General features: G+C 42.7%; 1 protein-coding gene across 8 annotated transcripts in view; it reads right to left on the bottom strand.

Moving 5' to 3' along the window:
• Positions 1-19,319, bottom strand: part of CDH4 (cadherin 4) — an 831,041-nt gene that overhangs the window by 339,423 nt on the left and 472,299 nt on the right. For 3 of the 8 annotated variants that reach the window (XM_028735371.2, XM_077929337.1, XM_077929343.1), the window contains one exon: positions 15,022-15,245. In XM_028735371.2, the coding sequence (XP_028591204.2) occupies positions 15,022-15,245 (224 nt within the window). The remainder of the gene's footprint in view (positions 1-15,021; positions 15,246-19,319) is intronic. The other 5 variants (XM_077929341.1, XM_077929342.1, XM_077929344.1 and 2 more) reach the window with 2 other exon arrangements.

Genomic DNA, 19,319 nt, shown 5'->3' with positions numbered 1-19,319 from the left:
ACCTCTTTATGGAGCAACTCTTTTGACTGTTGCACCACACCTTGAGCAGGATGAAGAAGTTCTGCACAATCAAAGAGCTGCAAGCAAGTAAGTTCAAGACCCATTCAAATGAATTGACCTAAATTAGTTATATTCCTTAATTTCAATAGGGTCTATTTTTAGCACAACTAAAGTGGTTGTATGCAAACCCAAAATAGCATCTATGGACATTGGTTCTATGCTCTTCAGTCGACAAAAGAAGAAAAATGTGACTGAAGGGAACAGAGGAAGCTGCCTTATATTAAGTCAGACCAATGGTTCACCTAGCTCACTGTTGTGTAAACTGACTCCAGGGTTTCAGGTAGGGTATCTCTCTTGGTCCTACCTGGGGATGATGGGGACTGACCCTGGGAGCTTCTGCATGCAAGGCTATTGCTCTACCGTTGATATAAACTATGGAACTTGCTCCCACAGGAGGCAGTGATGGTGGCCAACTTGAGAACTGAAAAATTCAGAGAGGGTAAGGCTCCCAATGGCTACTGGCCTGTTAAGATATTGCGTTCCACCTTAAGAGGAACAGGCTGTTGTGTGTCACATGCCTGTTTACACTCCAGCACAGCTTGCTGTGAACTTCCGTTTTGTGTATAGCTTTTGCTTATGCTTCTTGCTTGGACACGAAAGGGAGAAAACATGTTTTCCCCTTTGTCTGAATAAACTGCTTGTAAATATGCTTTAAAAGGTAAAGGTAAAGGTACCCCTGCCCGTACGGGCCAGTCTTGACAGACTCTAGGGTTGTGCACTCATCTCACTCTAGAGGCCGGGAGCCAGCGCTGTCCGCAGACACTTCCGGGTCACGTGGCCAGCGTGACAAAGCTGCATCTGGCGAGCCAGCGCAGCACACGGAACACCGTTTACCTTCCCGCTATAAAGCGGTACCTATTTATCTACTTGCACTTAAGGGTGCTTTCGAACTGCTAGGTGGGCAGGAGCTGGGACCGAACGACGGGAGCTCACCCCGCCACGGGGATTCGAACCGCTGACCATGCGATCAGCAAGTCCTAGGCGCTGAGGTTTTACCCACAGCGCCACCCGTGTCCCTTAAATATGCTTTACACAGCCTCTATTTGCGCTTCTGTTGCGAAGAGTTTTTTACTCTGCTGGCTTGCGTGCTCAGCTTCTGAAGCTCAAGTCTCAGTTACATGCTGATCCAAGGACTGGAGATCGCCCACCAACCGGCCAGTGGGCTGGAGCCAGCTGGGGGCCTGCCAAATGCCCCTGATTCCTTGGAAGCATCCCAACATGGCCACAATGGCTATGCTCTGCCTCTGTGGTTGGAGGCAGTACAGTGGTACCTCGGGTTACATACGCTTCAGCTTACAGACTCTGCTAACCCAGAAATAGTGCTTCAGGTTAAGAACTTTGCTTCAGGATGAGAACAGAAATCATGCTCTGGCGGCGTGGTGGCAGCAGGAGGCCCCATTAGCTAAAGTGGTGCTTCAGGTTAAGAACAGTTTCAGGTTAAGAACAGACTTCTGGAATGAATTAAGTACGTAACCAGATGTACCACTGTAAAGCTTCCGAATACCAGTTGATGGAAACCACAGGATGTGAGAATGCTCTCCTGCTTGGGTCCTTCTTGCAGGTTTCCTAAGGGTTTCTGGTTGGTCTTTGTGAGAACAGGATGTTGGTCGAGATGGGCCACTGGTCTGATTCAACAGAACTCTTTTTACAGCCCAGTGCTTTAAAAACAACAATAACACCCCACAATGTTTCAAGTTGTGTTCCTTCCTATAAATCTCTTCTCAAGGTTACTCTTAAAACTCCTGCTTCTGGAAACTTGCTTATAAAGAATCTCATATATTTTAACCATGAGGAATCATCACAGCGGTGATTGTGTAAGTTGTGTGTTGGTGTTCTTTATGGAGCTTTTGTTTACACCAACTTTTTGATGCGGCATAATGTGACATTGGCAGGCGGAAATAAGAAACAGGGAAACTGGAGGTCAAAGGGCTGCGATCAGGCAGGGTAAGAAACATACATCATGAGCAGGCGTACCTGGGTCTCTGTGTCTGTTTTCTTTTGTTCAAGAGAAGTGATTTATTAGTGCATGGGTGGCTCGGTTTTATGAAAGACAGGCAGCAAACAAATTTCACCTTGGGGTGAGATTTTAATACATTTCAGGACCTTGACAAGATTAGCATATTATCTCTTCAATGCCTTATACCTTGAGCAAATGAGAGCTCTGTCAAAGTGAACATATTTGTGTGCTAACAGATCTATTTATGAGTATGGCTTGCCTGGGTGATGTGGCAGAAAGTACCTCACATATAACAAGATGGATGTCTTAGCCTGGCCTCAGTTGTTTATGCTCTGATGGCCTCCCATCTGGATCACTGTACTGTGCTGTAAATGGGGCTGCCCTTGAGGATAGACCGGAGGCTGTAGCTGGTGCAGAATGTGGCTGCTAGGTTGGTACGTGGGGTAGCATGATGGGACCATGTGACATCAGACCTGAAAGCACTGTGCTGGCTACCAGTGAGCAACTGGGCCCAATTAAAGGTGTTAATACTACCATATAGTGCCCTCTTTGGCCTGGTGAGGTTGTCTCACTCATCATTGACTTTCAAAAGGAATTTTTGGCTTCATGGGCAAAAGTGTATCTACATGAGACAACTCTGATTGGTGGGTGGGACAACCTACCTATCAATTGTATGGTAGCATCATGACATCAGCTGACCCACCCACCTGTCAAAATCCATTACACAGTGGTTGTTTGGGTGTTTGGGTTGACGTTCGATTCCACAGTGGTTCCCAAGTACTCAACAGTCAACCAGCTATTGGGAACTGAAGGATCAGCTCTCTATCAGCTGCAGAAGAGCCCAAGCCCACCTTCCCTTGCCAACGCACCCTTTAAGACTCCTGATTACACAATCAGCCATGTTTTTACCTGCCCCACATCTGATGTGGGGTCTCACGGGCCAAATTTGCACCCCTGCTGGACCACATCTGATCCTTGACTTGGAGGTTCCCTTGCCCAGGATAGGACACATGGTGGTTGTATGACAAAGATGTAAACAATAACTCCTCAACAACCTATCTAGTATTTGTGGTTTTGATCATCTGACTTTGATTAAGCCAGCAAATACACGCTTCCTAAGATACCCACAAGGAAAGCCCTTATAAGCCATGCCCAGCAAAAAGAGAAATAAAAAGGCTTCCCCTTTTCCCTGGGAATGCAATTTCATTCAAGTGTATCTTTCATAAATGCTGACATGAGCTAGAAGGCCAAATTATTCATTTCATAAACAAGGTTTTCGCTCTCCCCCCATTTCTTCCTTTTGCAGAATATACCCACAGGCGCCATCAACACATTCAACTGCAAAAATAGCCAGTTGGATGAGAACAGTGTGAAAAAACTTTTATCTTAAGTATTTACTGTTATTCCAGAATATCACTCCACTTTTGGGCAGGGAGGGGGGGAAGGCGGTAATTCAGCACTCTGGTGGTAAATCTGTGACCTCATTTGCATTTTCTAATTGAATTGCTATCAGGCTTCTTGCAAGAGTGAACAACCAAAAAGAGAAAACGGGGGGGGGGGGGGAACCACCCTGAAAAGTTCTTACAGTTTCATAACACCACTTGGATTAGCTGGGGGGGGGGGGAGAGAGAAAGCTTACTTTATGGGTCTGTTTAGCATGAAAAATATTGTTAGTTCATGGAATGCCATAGACTTTGCCATTGAACAGACAGCCTCAAGAAGCTGGGATTTCTCCTACATCAGCTGCCATTTGAAGTGCCCCACAATGTCTTGGAATGTCGCTACATCAGGCATTGTAGGGAATTTTCAATGACAGACAACGCTCAGATCTAAACCCCATCACAGGGAGCCAGGATTAATGCCAACAGGGGTTCCTACTGAGCTGCTTGTGCCCAGGCTTCCCCCCCACAGATATTGCCGCCATTCTGCTTAAACATATCCTGAAATGTTTGCCGGGGAGAGGGATGAAAATACCATGCTTTGTTTCAAGGGGGTGACCGGGACCCAGCTTATCATTGGGCAAGACGACAGAGTCCAATTAAAGAGCAAGAAATGGTGAATTATTTAGCTTATCATCAATTTATCATCACCACCATATGGATTTTCTGCCTTAAGCACCAACATGTTTTGGTCCATCTCTGTAAGTGGAAAAGGTTACTTGGCAACTAATAAACAACTGCATCTCCTTTAGGCAATGTGAAGCAAAGCAAATAACACCACATGCATGGTCAGTTATCTCTGGATTTACAGAATTTATATAGGCTGCCCAATGATATTGTCCCCTGGTCAGGTCACTTTTCTGGGTATTGCCACTTTTATATTGTAGAGCATGCCACTAAGGCAGGCATAGGCAAGCTCAGCCCTCCAGATGTTCTGGGACTACAACTCCCATCATCCCTAGCTAACAGGACCAGTGGTCAGGGATGATGGGAATTGTAGTCTCAAAACATCTGGAGGGCCGAGTTTGTCTATGACTGCACTAAGGCATGAGTAGAGAACCTGTGGAGAATCTGTGCCACCCCCATTACTTTGAGCCAGTATGGCCTATAAGGGGTGATGGAAGTTGTTGTCCAATCACATCTAGGGGGCCACAGGTTCTCCACTATGATCATGCAGCTCTGGAATCGACTGGCACTGGGAAAACGTGGGCTCAATCTCAAACAAGGTGCTGTAGGTTGTAGGTCAGAGAAGTCCTGTTGAGATTAATGAACCTAAATTTAGCATGCCCATTCATTTTCAGCAGGTTTACTCTGATTAGGACTAGCATTAATGAGCTGGAGGATCAAGGCCACTGACTAGACAGAAGCTGAACCCTGAGAAGACCTAGAATTGCTATTTTATTATCATCCTTGCTGGAAGTTGCAAGTGGGAAAAGAGTGCTGTTGCTTTCAGGCCCAGCTTGCAGGCTGGCCACTGTGGATGCTGGATTAGATGGGTTATGTTACATCCTTACTATGTTCTGATTATTGAAGAAGGTCTTGCTTAATCAAGTGTGTGTGTGTGTGTGTGTGTGTGTGTGTGTGTGTGTGTGTGCTATTTGCATGCCTATTAAGACATCCAATCCCCCACTTACATCATGCAGAACTACAGTCTAGCTGTAGATTCACCATATGAAGAATTCTTTGTCTACCCTTGTCCTCAGAGAAACATGTGAGAGGAGACCCAGCATGTAACAAAAAGCATATTTTAATTACTGCAAAAAACACACACAACAACACAACAACAACTCTGTGCATAACCTTCAGTGGCCGCTAAGTGTGTGCATGTTTGTTTTAATTCTATTGGATTTCTGAAAAACAACATACCCGATCAATTTCCCTGAACAGACGTGTCAGGGTCAGTGCTTCAAAAGCACTGGGATTTTGACTTGATAATGTTTAGTTTCAGTGCTGTTTGATATCCTTCAAATAATCCCATGGACCTGTTTCATTTCTTTTGCAAACAAAACTCTTGTTTTGTTCATAAAAGCGAAGCAAGAGGCTTTAAATGAAGCAGAAGCTCAGCCTCCCACTATGATGACACACAATAATACAGTCTGTGACCTTGTCATTAGTCTTGTTTTCCACTGTTTTTTCACCCTCCAACTATACACTAATAAGGCTTTTAAGAAAAGAATGATGTGAATTTTAAAAAGCCAGAGTTCTCTCTGTCTTGAACCAGAGTTCAGCTTGTATTAATATTCTACAAATTTCCAATCAAATATTTTGCTAAAGTTGAAATGCACTGCAGCTTGTATTCTCTTCACCGGGGAGAAATTTTACGTAGCTCACTCGAGACGACAGTGTGATCTGTAATACTGAAACGAAATGTGTTCCTATTTGCAGAGTATAGGGCACTCCGGCTCAATTGCAAAAAGCATTAAAACAGTGTTGCTCTATGAAGGACTCAGTTTCAATAGAATCATAGAATCGTAGAGTTGGAAGGGACCCTGAAATTCATCTACTCCAAACCACTGCAATTCAGGAATATGCCGCTGTCTCATACAGGGATCAAACCTGCAACCTTGCCATTATCAGCACCATCAGCCAGTGTGGTGTAGTGGTTAAGAGCAGTAAACTCATGATCTGGTGAACTGGGTTCGATTCCCCGCTCCTCCACATGCAGCTGCTGGGTGACCTTGGGCCAGTCACACTTCTCTGAAGTCTCTCAGCCCCACTCACCTCACAGAGTGTTTGTTGTGGGGGAGGAAGGGAAAGGAGATTGTTAGCCGCTTTGAGACTCCTTTGGGTAGTGATAAAGCGGGGTATCTATAACATAAAGTTGCTATATCTGACCTGGTCTCTGGAGTGAGCGGAAAACAAGTCTTTGCCCTCTTCAGATATTTTAGAGTATTATGCCATCCTGCTCCCCCCACCCCCTCAAGTCTTCACTTCTGCAAGCTAAACACAACCTGCGCCTTAAGTCCTTCTTCACAAAATCCCCCTCCCCTGCCCCGTCCCAGAGCCTATGCAGTCATTGCTTTCCCTAAAGGTCAGGATGAGCTGGCAGCTAATTTTCCAAAAGCGGTCCCTCCAACCTGACAGTCCTCCATCTCTAGATAATAAATCTTCAGGTTGGAAGTCTGGATTACTTCTTCAATAGCAAATGGCACGTCTGCGAAGCTACAGGGCCAAAGAATGGGGTCAATGAAGGGAAATTTATTGCCGTGGGATTCTCTGCTGAAGAGCCTCAGGTACATATTCAGATGTCGGCAACACAGGCAGAGTCAGAGTCAATGTAAAAAGAGGGGCTTGGCAGAAGCTCCAGGAGCAGAGGAGAATTAAGCTTCCCTTTCTACCCATTTGTCTGAAGGCTGTATCTCAACCAAAGGGGACGATACATCACCACAAAAGGGGACGTGAAGGCAGGAAGTGGGTGAGAAATTCTCCCCAGTTCACCAAAGTTCAATCTAAAGGATGATCGAGTGGCCTTTTAAGAATAAGGAAGAACCCAGCTCAAAAGTCAATTCCCCCCTTTAGCTACATTAACCTGAAAGTCTGCACATGGGGAATAGAATTCACAGCCGCGAAATGATTCACAAGGGTCTCACTACTGTGTGTTGCTGCGCCTGTTTGGAAAAACATGCCTGGTCTGATTTATTTATTTATTGCTCACATCTCCCGCCCGCCTTGTTTCTAATGTTTGGATGGCCAACAGCAAGATGAGGTACCATTTTGGGATGGATCCAGGGCCCTGGGTTCTTAAACAAAAGACTAAAAATAGCAATAGCACCCTCCTTCACCCCAGCCTGAGTTTATTCCTGGCCACAAAGGCTGTTGGGAAATTGAGCAAACATCGTAGCCCTTGGTTTGCTGTCTACTATGAATGCAGGGGCAATGGGTGTTGATGGAAGAAAAGAGGCAGGAAACCGTTCCACCATTCATTGATTCTATTGTATAATTGCTTCCTCTACAGACACTTCCCCCTAGCCTAGCTAGCCTAGAGAGCCAGTGTGGTGTAGTGGTTAAGAGCGGTAGTCTCGACTTCCGGTGGAGCGCGGAACCCGCTACAGGCAAGGGCTTTTTCTGATGGGAGAGCCCTAGCTTTTTGGCCGGAAAAAAGGAGGTTTTTGGGGCGCAAAACCTCTGGTTTTACCTCTGGAGGGTGTCTAGGGGTTCAGGTTCCCGGCGGTGCCTGAAAACTGCTGTTTCGGCCGCCAGGTAGCCTCCGTAAAAAAGAGGTGAAGAGTGCGGCGGAACGAGCAGTGGCGATCGGGAGACCATTGCAACGGCTAATAAGCAAAGCCCCGAGCCTGGGGGGGATAGCGCTCCGCTCTCAAGACAAAGAAATTCGGACACAAAAATCTTTAAAATAGCTGGAGTTAAGGAGTGGTAAGAACAAGGAAGTCTCCGAATTAAAAAGAGAAGAGCTCGAGTTCAGCGGACGTCTGTCTTCGTTAAAAGACACAGGCTGTATGCAAAGCCGAAAATGAAAGTAAGTTGCCGCTAGCGGTTACTGTTTTTGTCTCCCCTGCAACAAATTAACTTTGTGGACTTTGGCATGGAGAAATAACTCTCTTCAAAGAAGAAAGGGGAGCAGAAACCTCTGTGATTGAAGTGGGGCCCCAGTGTGGGTGAGCATAGGAAAGATAAAGAGAGCTGTATGAATATATCCCTGTGAACTCTGTGAGACGTTAAGAAAATCTGTGAGTGACTACCATACTAAGAAAACCTCAGACGCCATATTTAGGAGGGCTCTAATGTTATAACTAAAAGATTTTCTAAGATATTTGCTTTACGTTTTTCCCTTTGATAAAGAAGAAAAAAAGAAGGAGGGCCCTGGGTGATCAGCTAAATGACTATTGGTATCTATTTTTATATTGGTTTGGGATTGTAAATTGGTGAAAATTGAAAATTGAACTCTAAAGAGAACTGCCGGAGTAAAAGGAGCCATTTTAGGGCTTTCTCTTCCTGTTTCTTCAAGAACTCTCTCCACGACCTGATAGAATTAGGCTCCCTCTAGGGGTCTAAACTAAACATCACTATTTAAAGTACTAAAGCAGGAAATCTGTGTGGAAGCAATTTAAGACTGCGAAATTGAAGAAGATTGTCTTTAAGACTTCTCTAGCATCTAAAGGAAAATCCTTCTGGAATTATTGAGTATAGAGACCTACTTTAAGGGCCAAATTTATTCCTAAGGGGAATTAAAGATACTTTGAAATTTGGAGGCGAAATTTGAATACATCTGGAATCATAATTTGACTTTATACCCAATATCTTTACTTTTTGAAGCTGGGGATCTGCCTGTTTTACTTTTATCTTCTGAAAAGTTGGGAACTTGCCTCTTTTATTTTCATCGTTCATCTTTCATCCTCTGGAGTATCTTTGAATTATCTTTGGACTATCAAACTAAAGGGACACTATTTTGTGCCTCCTTTGGAGTGCTCTTGGACCCTTAAACCAAAAATAGACTATTCAAAGATCTGATTGGATTAGCCCGAACGGGGGCAAGAAGATTACGGATTGGATTAGCCCAAATGGGGGCAGGAAGATTACAGATCAACAACTAATACTCTTTTAAATTCCAGTGGAGACGTAACAAAACTTTTCATGTGACTCTGAGGGTAAACTGTTAAATCATCTGTAATTTATAACTTACCTCTCTGTGGTGTATTGTTAACCTGCAACGGATATCCCAAATAGCATTTAAAGATAATAACAATTGTAATTGCAAATATTTAGGAATTGTTTAGAAATTGTATAACTTAATTTGTTTTTGTTTTTTGTTTTTTTTATATCCGATATTTGATATTTGGGGGAATGTCGCATACACAAAAAAAGGGGATGGAGGGGGGGACCCCAACAGATAGAAGAGCTTCAAAACAGGAAGCAGAGTTCAAAACAGAAATATTGAAGATGTTTGCAGAAATCAAACAGAGTGAAAAAAATCTGGAGACAAAATTAGAACAGGTTGATAATAAAATTGAGAAAATGGATAAAAAGATTGAGGAGACAGTTAGTGAACTAAAGGGACAAATTAAAGAGGTTTCTAAGAGAGTGGATGAAGGTCTTAAAAAAACAAAACAAGAAATAAAAGAGATGAAACGGGAAGAAGAGAAGATGAAAAACGAGATTGTAGACTTAAACAAAGTACAGGAAGAAATAAAGGACTCTATCGCAATGAATGAACTAAAACAGAGAGAAGTGAATTTGAGATTGAGGCAAATACCGGAAGTACAAAATGAAAATATAAAAGAAAGATTGATAAAAGAGATTGCACAGTGGATGGGGTTATCGGAGGAAGAAGTGGGGAGAACAGTACAAAATGCATTTAGAATGAAAATAAGATCAAGTAAAGCAAAAAAATTCCCTGGTGACTGCCTAATAACATTCAAAGATAGAGAGATGAGAAATCAGATTTTACAAAGAAACAGAGTGAAAAGATTATATATTGATGGGAACTATATAATCATATTTAAAGATATTCCAATAAGACTGCTGAAACGAAGAGAGACTTATAAACCATTGGTGCAACTGCTTAAGAAAAATAAGATCGACTTCAGATGGGAGTTCCCAGAAGGAGTCTCGTTTTTCTATAAAGGGGTCAAAAGAAGATTGAGTAGTCCGGAAGAGATAGGGAAATTCACAAGGAGATATAAAGAGCTTCAAGTAGAGGAGGAAGAGGTTGAAGGGGCAGTAGGAGGACTAAATTTAAGGGAGGAATTTGAATCAAGAGAAGAAGAGGAACAGGTAGAGAGAGAATCAGAAGAAGAGAAAGAAGACGAGGGAAGAGAAGAGATAGAAAGACTATAAGGTAAACTCAAAGCCAAATAGTGACAAGAAAAATGGCGTTAAGACTATGGAACTGGAATGTGAATGGGATGAACGATAAGAGAAAACGGAATAGGATTGAACATATGTTAAAAAAGAAAAATTTAGATATCATATGTCTACAAGAAACCCACGTGATTAAAAAACATAGGAAAATTTTAATAAATAAAAGGTTGGGAAATGAATTTGTATCCTCGGATAAAGAGAAAAAAAGAGGTGTTGTACTTTACATTAAAAATAAAATTGAATCTCACCAATTATTTAAGGATGAAGAAGGTAGAATTATAATGGTTCAAATTAAGTGGCAAGGTGAAAAGTTGATAATTGTTGGGATCTACTCACCAAATGGGAATAAGAGGGAATTCTTTAGATTGATGGAGGAGAAATTACTTGAATATATGGACCAAAAAATTATAATAATGGGGGATATGAACGGGGTGGTTTCATTAGAGATGGATAGACTGAGGAAAACGAAAAATAAGGAAGGAAAACTGCCTAAAACGTTCTTTGAAATGACGAAGAACTGTAACTTAGTAGATATTTGGAGGCTCAGACATCCCTTGGAGAAGCAATTCACATACCACTCAGAACCAAATCAAACAATGTCAAGAATAGATCAAATATGGGTATCAAAGGAGTTAACTCCTAGAATTCAAAAAATAGAAATACAGGCTAAGGTGATCTCAGACCACAACCCAATAGAAATGGAGTTAAAAGGCTTTGAAGAGCGAACCTTCAGGTGGAGGTTGAATGACAACATATGGGACGAGCAAAAATTTGTAGAAAAAGCACAAAAAAACTTATCTAATTACTTTAGAGACAATATGGATAAGGGGACAAAAATGAGTGTGGTATGGGATGCAAGTAAGGCGGTGATGAGGGGCCTTTGTATCCAACAGAATGCATGGAAAAGAAATAACAAAGAAAAAAAGACAAAGGAGATTTTGGAACAGATCATGAGTAAGGAACAAAAACTGATCAAAAAACCCAATAACGAGAAGATAATACAGGAAATAAAGATTCTCCAAACCCAGTTTGCGATGCTAATAAATAAAGAGGTTGAGTGGAACATTAAAAGGTTAAGACAAAAAAATTTCGAGTTTGCTAATAAATCAGGGAAATGGCTTGCTTGGCAAGTTAAGAGGAGAAAAGAACAAAACACAATCAGCAAAATTGAAGTGAATGGAGAAGAAATAACAGATCCGAAAGGAATTAGGAAAGGATTCGTCGACTTTTATAAACAATTATATAGGAATAAAGAAAGGAACAACAAGAAGAAAATAGAAAGGTATTTGAAAGAGAAGATGGTGAAGAAGATCCCAACAGATCAAAAAGAACAGTTGAATGCACCAATTTGCAAAGAAGAAGTAGAAGAAATCATAAAAGAACTAAAAAGAGGGAAAGCACCGGGCCCGGATGGGTTCACCTCAAGTTACTATAAAGAAATGAAAGATACGTTGACGACCCCGTTAATTAAAGTTATGAACAATATCTTAAAAGAAAAGGATATCCCAGGGACATGGAAAGAGGCATTTATCACAATAATACCAAAACAGGATTCGGATTTGACCCAAATTAAGAACTACAGACCTATATCGCTTTTAAATACAGACTATAAAATCTTTACAGGAATCTTAGCAAAGAGATTAAAAAAGATATTAGTGAAAATTATACATAAAGACCAACAAGGCTTCCTACCGGGCAGGCAATTAAGGAATAATATAAGAAATATAGTCAATGTTATAGAGTACCTGTCCGATAGGTATGACAAACCAGCAAGTTTAATATTCATAGACGCGGAGAAAGCCTTCGATAATGTGATCTGGGAATTTATGTTGAGAAATTTGGAGGTTATGGAGGTGGGTCAAGAATTCTTTAATGGTATTGAAGCAATATACACAGAACAGAAGGCAAGGTTAATTATAAATAACATCATCACTGAAGATATAAAAATATCCAAAGGAACAAGGCAGGGTTGTCCGCTTTCGCCATTGTTGTTTATAGTGGTCCTGGAAGTTCTATTAAATGCCATAAGACAAAATAAGCAAATTAAAGGGGTGACATTAGGTATTAATGAATACAAAGTAAAGGCCTTTGCGGATGATGTGGTGGTGACTTTGGAAGAACCGACAGAAAGTACAAAAGAAATTTTGGAAGAGATGGAACAATTTGGGAAATTATCAGGATTCAGATTGAATAAGACGAAGACTAAAATGATAGTGAAAAATATGGACCAAGATAAAATTGAAATACTAAAGCAACAAACGGAAATTGAGGTAGTTAAAAAGATTAAGTATTTGGGAATTTGGCTTTCAGATAAGAATATAGATTTATACCAATATAACTACATTCCTATGTGGAAAGAAATAAAGAAAGATTTGGAGGTCTGGAATAGACTGAAACTAACACTATGGGGAAGAATATCAATGGTAAAAATGATGGTGCTACCTAAGTTGTTATTTTTATTCCAAACTTTACCCATATTAAAGGGTACAAAATCTTTTGGGGAATGGCAAAAGGTGATATCAAGATATGTCTGGGAAGGAAAGAAGCCCAGAATTAAATTTAAGTTATTGACAGACACAAAGGAGAGAGGAGGCTTCGGTCTTCCAGACATGAGATTGTATTACGAGGCAGCATGCCTATGTTGGCTGAAAGATTGGGTAAAATTGGAAGATAAAGAACTACTAGACTTGGAAGGGTTTAATAACAAATTCGGGTGGCACGCATACCTATGGTGTGATAAAAAGAGGCAACATAAGGGATTTGGGGACCATATCTTTAGAGGAGCATTAATAGAAGTTTGGGATAGATATAAAAACATACTAGAACCAAAAGTCCCACATTGGCTATCCCCGTTAGAAATAATGTGTGTTAAGAAAATCAACATGAGAGGAAAGTGGGGAACATATGGAGGAATGGTCATCAATGAAGGAGGGAAGTGGAAAATGAAGCCGTATGACCAAGTCAAAACGTTAACATATGACTGGCTACATTACTTCCAAATTAACGAAATGTTTAAAAAAGAGCTGAAGGAAAGGGGGTATGTAGAAAAAGAATCAATCTTTCAAAAAGAGATAATAAATAGTGAATTTAAAAATCTATCAAAAATGTATAAAATAATGTTAGAATGGTATACGAAGGATGAGGAGGTGAAGTCGGTGATGGTGCAATGGGCAAAGGATTTGGGATACAATATTCAACTGGAGGATTGGGAAAGGCTGTGGAAAGAGAATATAAAATTTACTGCCTGTATGACATTGAAAGAAAACATGATGAAAATGCTCTACAGATGGTATTTATCTCCTGTGAGACTGGCAAAGATGTACAGAGTAGATAACAAATGCTGGAAATGTAAACTTAAAGAAGGCACATTCTTCCACCAGTGGTGGGAGTGTAAGAAAGTTAAAAGCTTCTGGGAAGAGATCTATAACGAGATGAAAAAGATATTGAGGTATACCTTTGTGAAGAGACCAGAGGCTTTCTTATTAGGTATTGTAGGGAAGGACATCAGAAGGAAAGATCATAAACTTTTCCAGTATGCTGCAACAGCTGCCAGAATGGTATTGGCTCAGAGGTGGAAGCAGGAGGAAATTCCAAAGGTAGAGGAATGGAGAGCAAAATTAATAGAGTATGCAGAATTGGATAGATTAACAGGGAAGATTAGATATAAAAAAGATCAAAAATTTATAAAGGACTGGGAGAAATTTACGTGTTATCTGGAAAATAATTATGGTGTAAATACAACGCTGGTGGGGTTTAAAGAGGCTTTGTAAAGAACTAATGAATATTGTTTACTAAAAATATAGGAGGAAAGGAGGTGTAAATGGCAATATGGAAGAATGGAATGTGTATCAAAAGAATAACTATGAAAGAATGTCAGCAACGTTGAAGGAAGTCGAAAATGGGTATGATTTGTTGTAAAATGGATAAAATGTATAATGAGTTGGATTTAATAAAAGCATTAAAATAATAAAAAAAAAAAAAAAAAAAAAAAGAGCGGTAGTCTCGTAATCTGGGGAACCGGGTTCACGTCTCCGCTCCTCCACATGCAGCTGCTGGGTGACCTTGGGACAGTCATACTTCTTTGAAGTCTCTCAGCCCCACTCACCTCACAGAGTGTTTGTTGTGGGGGAGGAAGGGAAAGGAGATTGTTAGCCGCTTTGAGACTCCTTAAAGGGAGTGAAAGGCGGGATATCAAATCCAAACTCCTCCTCCTCCTCCTCCTCTTCTAGAAATGGACATTCTTGGTTGATTCAAACATGATACAGTCTGTCTTGGATTGTACCATTTCAGACTGCAGGTGAAGGATCTGCTTCTGGGATTTATTTATTTTTAAACACCCCGCAGGTCATGGAGAGTTAGCACATTAGGGAGAAGAGTCTATATTGCTTGTTAACATGGAGACCTTTTAAATATACGATTCCCACATTCCAGCCAAGATATTAGCATGCACTGTTTCTGCACATTTTAATTGACCATTAGAGATTGTGGAGGCCTATAATGATGTACAAGGTCCTTTGAGCACAGGGCTCCAAGCCTTTCTGGGCTATAGGCAAAAACACTAACACCTTGCACCAAGGCCAGATTAAGGTGGCGGTGGTGAAATTCCCATAATAAGCCCCCCACCCGCTGCCCACACAAAAGCTTGAAACAATGTGCCACAAAAAGAGTCTTGTGGCATCATAAAGCCAACAAATGTATTGGCAATTCTCCCCCTCCCCTTCTCTGAATTGCCATCATTGTTATTTTTACCTTTTGTCCCTTGTGTTGTGATTTTTCTCCCACCAGTAACCTGACCATAGTTTCCCAGCTTTCTACGGCCTGGTGGTCCCATGCCGTCACCATAAATATTGTCTGCTCCGAGGGGATTTGCACCTGTTGGGTGGCGTAGATAGTCCCATCTGTCCTCACCTTGAAGTCCAAGTTGTCAGTTTCATATTGGATTCCTTTGCTCTCAGAGCAGCCGCTAAATTTCACTGGGGAAAAGGAGACAAAAAGAGAGGACGGTGGTTATTGAAACTGTTATTATGCCCTCGATGTGCGCAGCACTTATCAGGGTAATGTAAGCAACAGCAACAAAATCAAGATAGGTTCCTGCTGTGAGGACCTTGCATTCTAAATATGATGACAGAGGAGAGGCGAATAGAGGGAAAAAAGAAAAGAAAAAGGAGGACAGTTGCGAGAAAATGCAGTTGCACACATTTGGGGTGTGCTTTCATTGGCAAAGAGGGCTATGACATAGCTCAGGGAAGTATGGTATAAAGTTAGAGAATTAGACTGGGAAACCTGGGTTCAAATCCCTTCTCAACTAGAATGCTTAAGAGGTTACCTTGGTGGCTCTCTCAGGTGGCTCGTGTACCACTTAGAAGGGCAAACAAAAATGATCAGGAGGAAGACCACCTATGAGGAGAAGCTACATTGTTTGCATGCTGTCCAACATTTTTGGATCTGAAACTGGGACACGTGTCTTCTGGGATGCGCTTCCGTTCATGTCACATGACCTGCACAGAGTTCTAGCCACCAAAAACACTGGGGGGGGAGGGGCTAGAACGTCACAGCACCCAAAATGGCTGCTGAGATCGCACGTGAAAAAATGTGATGTTCCATTTTTTTGGGGCGCTTGGGAGGTCTGTGTTTGGGACACTTCATTTCACAAAAAAGATAGTGATATGACTCTGAGTGAAGTATAGGTGGGTTCCCACGAGGCAAGACACAGTGATAACATCAAGAACCTTTACTGAACTAGCAGAACTGGACAACAGGGGCAAAGCAACTGCTTATATGCATTTCTGAAGGCCTGGGCTACTCCCACTCCCAACGTGATTGGCTATCTAAACTTCCAAGTTGCGAATCATGACTGCCGCATTCTGGATTAATTGCAGTTCCTGGGTCACCTTTAAAAGTAGCCCCACGTAGAGCGCATTGCAGTAGTCCAAGCAGGAGATAACTAGAGCATGCACCACTCTGGCAAGATAGTCTGCAGGCAGGTAAGGTCTCAGCCTGTGTACCAGGTGGAGCTGGACATTTTGGACAGCTGTGAGTCCAAAATGACTCCCAGGCTGCACACCTGGTCCTTCAGGGGCACAGTTACCCCATTCAGGACCAGGGAGTTATGAGACCTTTCTCATAACACCAGAAGTGATGAACCACCAATGAAGCTGGATATTGGAAGTGTCAGGACAGATAAGAGAAGGCACTACTTCACACTGCACAGAGTTAAACTCTGGAACTCGCACCCACTGGGAGCAGTCACGGCCACCAATTTGGATGGCTGCAGAAGAGGATAAGACAAATTCATGGAGGCTGTCAATGGCTACTAGCCATGATGGCTGTGCTGTACCTCCACAGTTGGAGGCCACAATGCCTCCACATACCAGTTGCTGGAAACGGCAGGAAGCGAGAGGGCTCTTGTGCTCAAGTTCTGCTTCCTGGTTTTCCACAGGCATCTGGTTGGCCGCTGTGAGAATGGGATGCTGGACTTAGATGGGCCATTGGCCTGGATCCAACATCTCAATGATAGACTCTTCTTTTAATCATCACATCTGGAGCCAGCCTAACTTCCATGTTTCAGTGTGTAGCTTTTGGGCTCTTTGTGGGCATCTGGCTGGCTCCTATGAGAACAGGATCTTGCACTAGATTGGCCTCTGGCCTGATCCTGCAGACTTTTCTTATATAAGCTTATCCATCAGGGTTCTTCTTAGGTTCAACCTAGGCTAATTCCCATAATTATTGCGAGGACAAAGTTGTCATGGCGGCCACTTAAGCTGAAATATGTTCTTTTGGGAGAAAGGGCAAGGCAGATCTCTGATCAGCAACTTCACATAAAGAGGAGGTTGGGGGAGAGAGCTGAAGGGAGAAAGGAAAAGGAGGACGAGAGAGTTCAGATGGGAAACAAAACCCCACAAAAGGACAGTGGCTGGATGTCAGACCATTTCTGACAGTGTGCTTGATGTTCTCAAAGAAACATCAAGGAAATTATATAACGGTGTATTTGACCTTTCAAGAAAGCTCTTGAACTTTACTACCATTCCCAGAGAAACTGCTAGTGGCTATTTCTAAAAAAGTCCTTTCTAAAGTTTCATTACATCTGAGAGGCAGTCGATCCCCACTGCTATGAGTAGATTCCTCTCCTGCCTCCATTATCCACTGAATATGATGAGAAGCAATTAGCCACATGGCTGGTCTGTCATTTTGTGAAGCCTACAGCTACCTACCTAGTCTATGGGATGCTTACGCATGCCTTAATGGCAGCTTAAATGTCCATAATCATTCCGTTAACAGATTTTATTTTTTTACTTTGTGGTCGGACGACAATTAAAACACACCACTGAAACCGAATCCTTCTCTCCAACTCAGACATACACTGTCAGTCTTCTTGACAGCCATCTTGCCCTTCCTTATGAAAGAGATTTGAGACACTGTGACACGATACATACTAAGGAAATGCAGCTTAAGTAAATGCCATCCGATAAGCGCGTTCATACTGTAGAAACTACAATTGTGTTTTAATAGCTCGTTAATTGAAAAAAAACAACAACAACAGAGGCCTAAACAGATGGCGGGGAGGTGTGTGTGTCAGCAACAGGCTGGGTGAGAAACAATGGGAGCCACCAGCCCAAGAGCTCCCTGGGGAGGACTCTGAAGATGACACCTTAGAACCTGGAGCCTGGTGGTGGAACACTAGGCAGCAGAACGGAAGAGCTAGGAGCTGATATAAATAGGAGACAAGTGATCAAGGAGAGTCCAGGATAGGATTAGAAGCTGAAAGTCACAGAGTGCACACAGACAGTCCCAGTCCTGCCGCCACCTCCCCCTCTGACTCCCGGCTCAAGGAGGATCCTGCATGCTGAGCAACGTGCCAGACAGGTTCAGAGGAGGAGCCCACCTCCTCAACACAGCCTTCGTCTGCTTGGGAGGGATCCAGAAGGAGAGGCTAGAGGGGAAGGACATGCCTAGGGCTTAGTTTCAGCAACACCTACACTGAGTTAGCACAAACCAGGGACATTGCTGTTTTGTTGTTTTTCTGCTAATGAACAGCTAATTGCATTCCGTGCCTTCTGTGTGTGTGTGTGTGTGTGTGTGTGTGTGCCTGCCCTGTGGATGACCTGCCTTGTTGACAGCTCCTTGATGGGGGTGGAAAAGAAACTTTATATTTTATCCTTAGAAACATTATGTGCGGGAGTCTTCATCCAGTGCTAGTGCTAGGGCTATGATGCACACCCTCTCATGTAAAGCAGGGTTGGGGCAAAGCTTTTCTGTGGCAGATAGGTGGCGAGTGGAAGCTTACCTTAAAATGACGGTCAGACCTACAGGACCCTGTTCACAATCAGTCAAATGCGCAGAAGATGAGGTTTTAAATTTGCCACCCCCCTTCTCTTTTTCTGCATATATCTGTACATATAAAGGTAAAGTAAAGGGACCTCTGACCATTAGGTCCAGTTGTGGCTGACTCTGGGGTTGCGGCGCTCATCTCGCTTTATTGGCCAAGGGAGCCGACGTACAGCTTCCGGGTCACATGGCCAGCATGACTAAGCCGCTTCTGGCAAACCAGAGCAGCGCACGGAAATGCTGTTTATCTTCCCGCCAGAGTGGTACCTATTTATCTACTTGCACTTTGACTTGCTTTTGAACTGCTAGGTTGGCAGGAGAAGAGACCGAGCAACGGGAGCTCACCCCTTCATGGGATTCGAACCACCGACCTTCTGATTGGCAAGTCCTAGGCTCTGTGGTTTAACCCACAGCGCCACCCGCGTCCCATCTGTATATCTATAATGGTGGCAAAATAGCCACATTCAGGCATCCAGTGCCCTCAAGGGATTCTAATGCGCAATGGTCTGGCCCTGCTGCCACTCCATATACATAGGTTAAAGGCCCATAGCAGGTTCAGGTATGTATGTAGACTCCCTATGCAATTTAGAAGCCCAGTCATGTGGGCATCTAAATTGTATGGAGAGCATGAGCTCATATGTCAGAGAATGGGCTTTGGCTCTTCCACTCATGGACCATGGTGGGACTCAGCTGTCAGGGATACAATAGATGTGGTGGGAACA

This window comes from Podarcis muralis, chromosome 5 (genome assembly GCF_964188315.1).
Source record: "Podarcis muralis chromosome 5, rPodMur119.hap1.1, whole genome shotgun sequence".
NCBI lineage: Eukaryota > Metazoa > Chordata > Lepidosauria > Squamata > Lacertidae > Podarcis > Podarcis muralis.
Note: the sequence above shows the minus strand (reverse complement) of the source record. Positions and strands in the feature narration are given on the sequence as shown.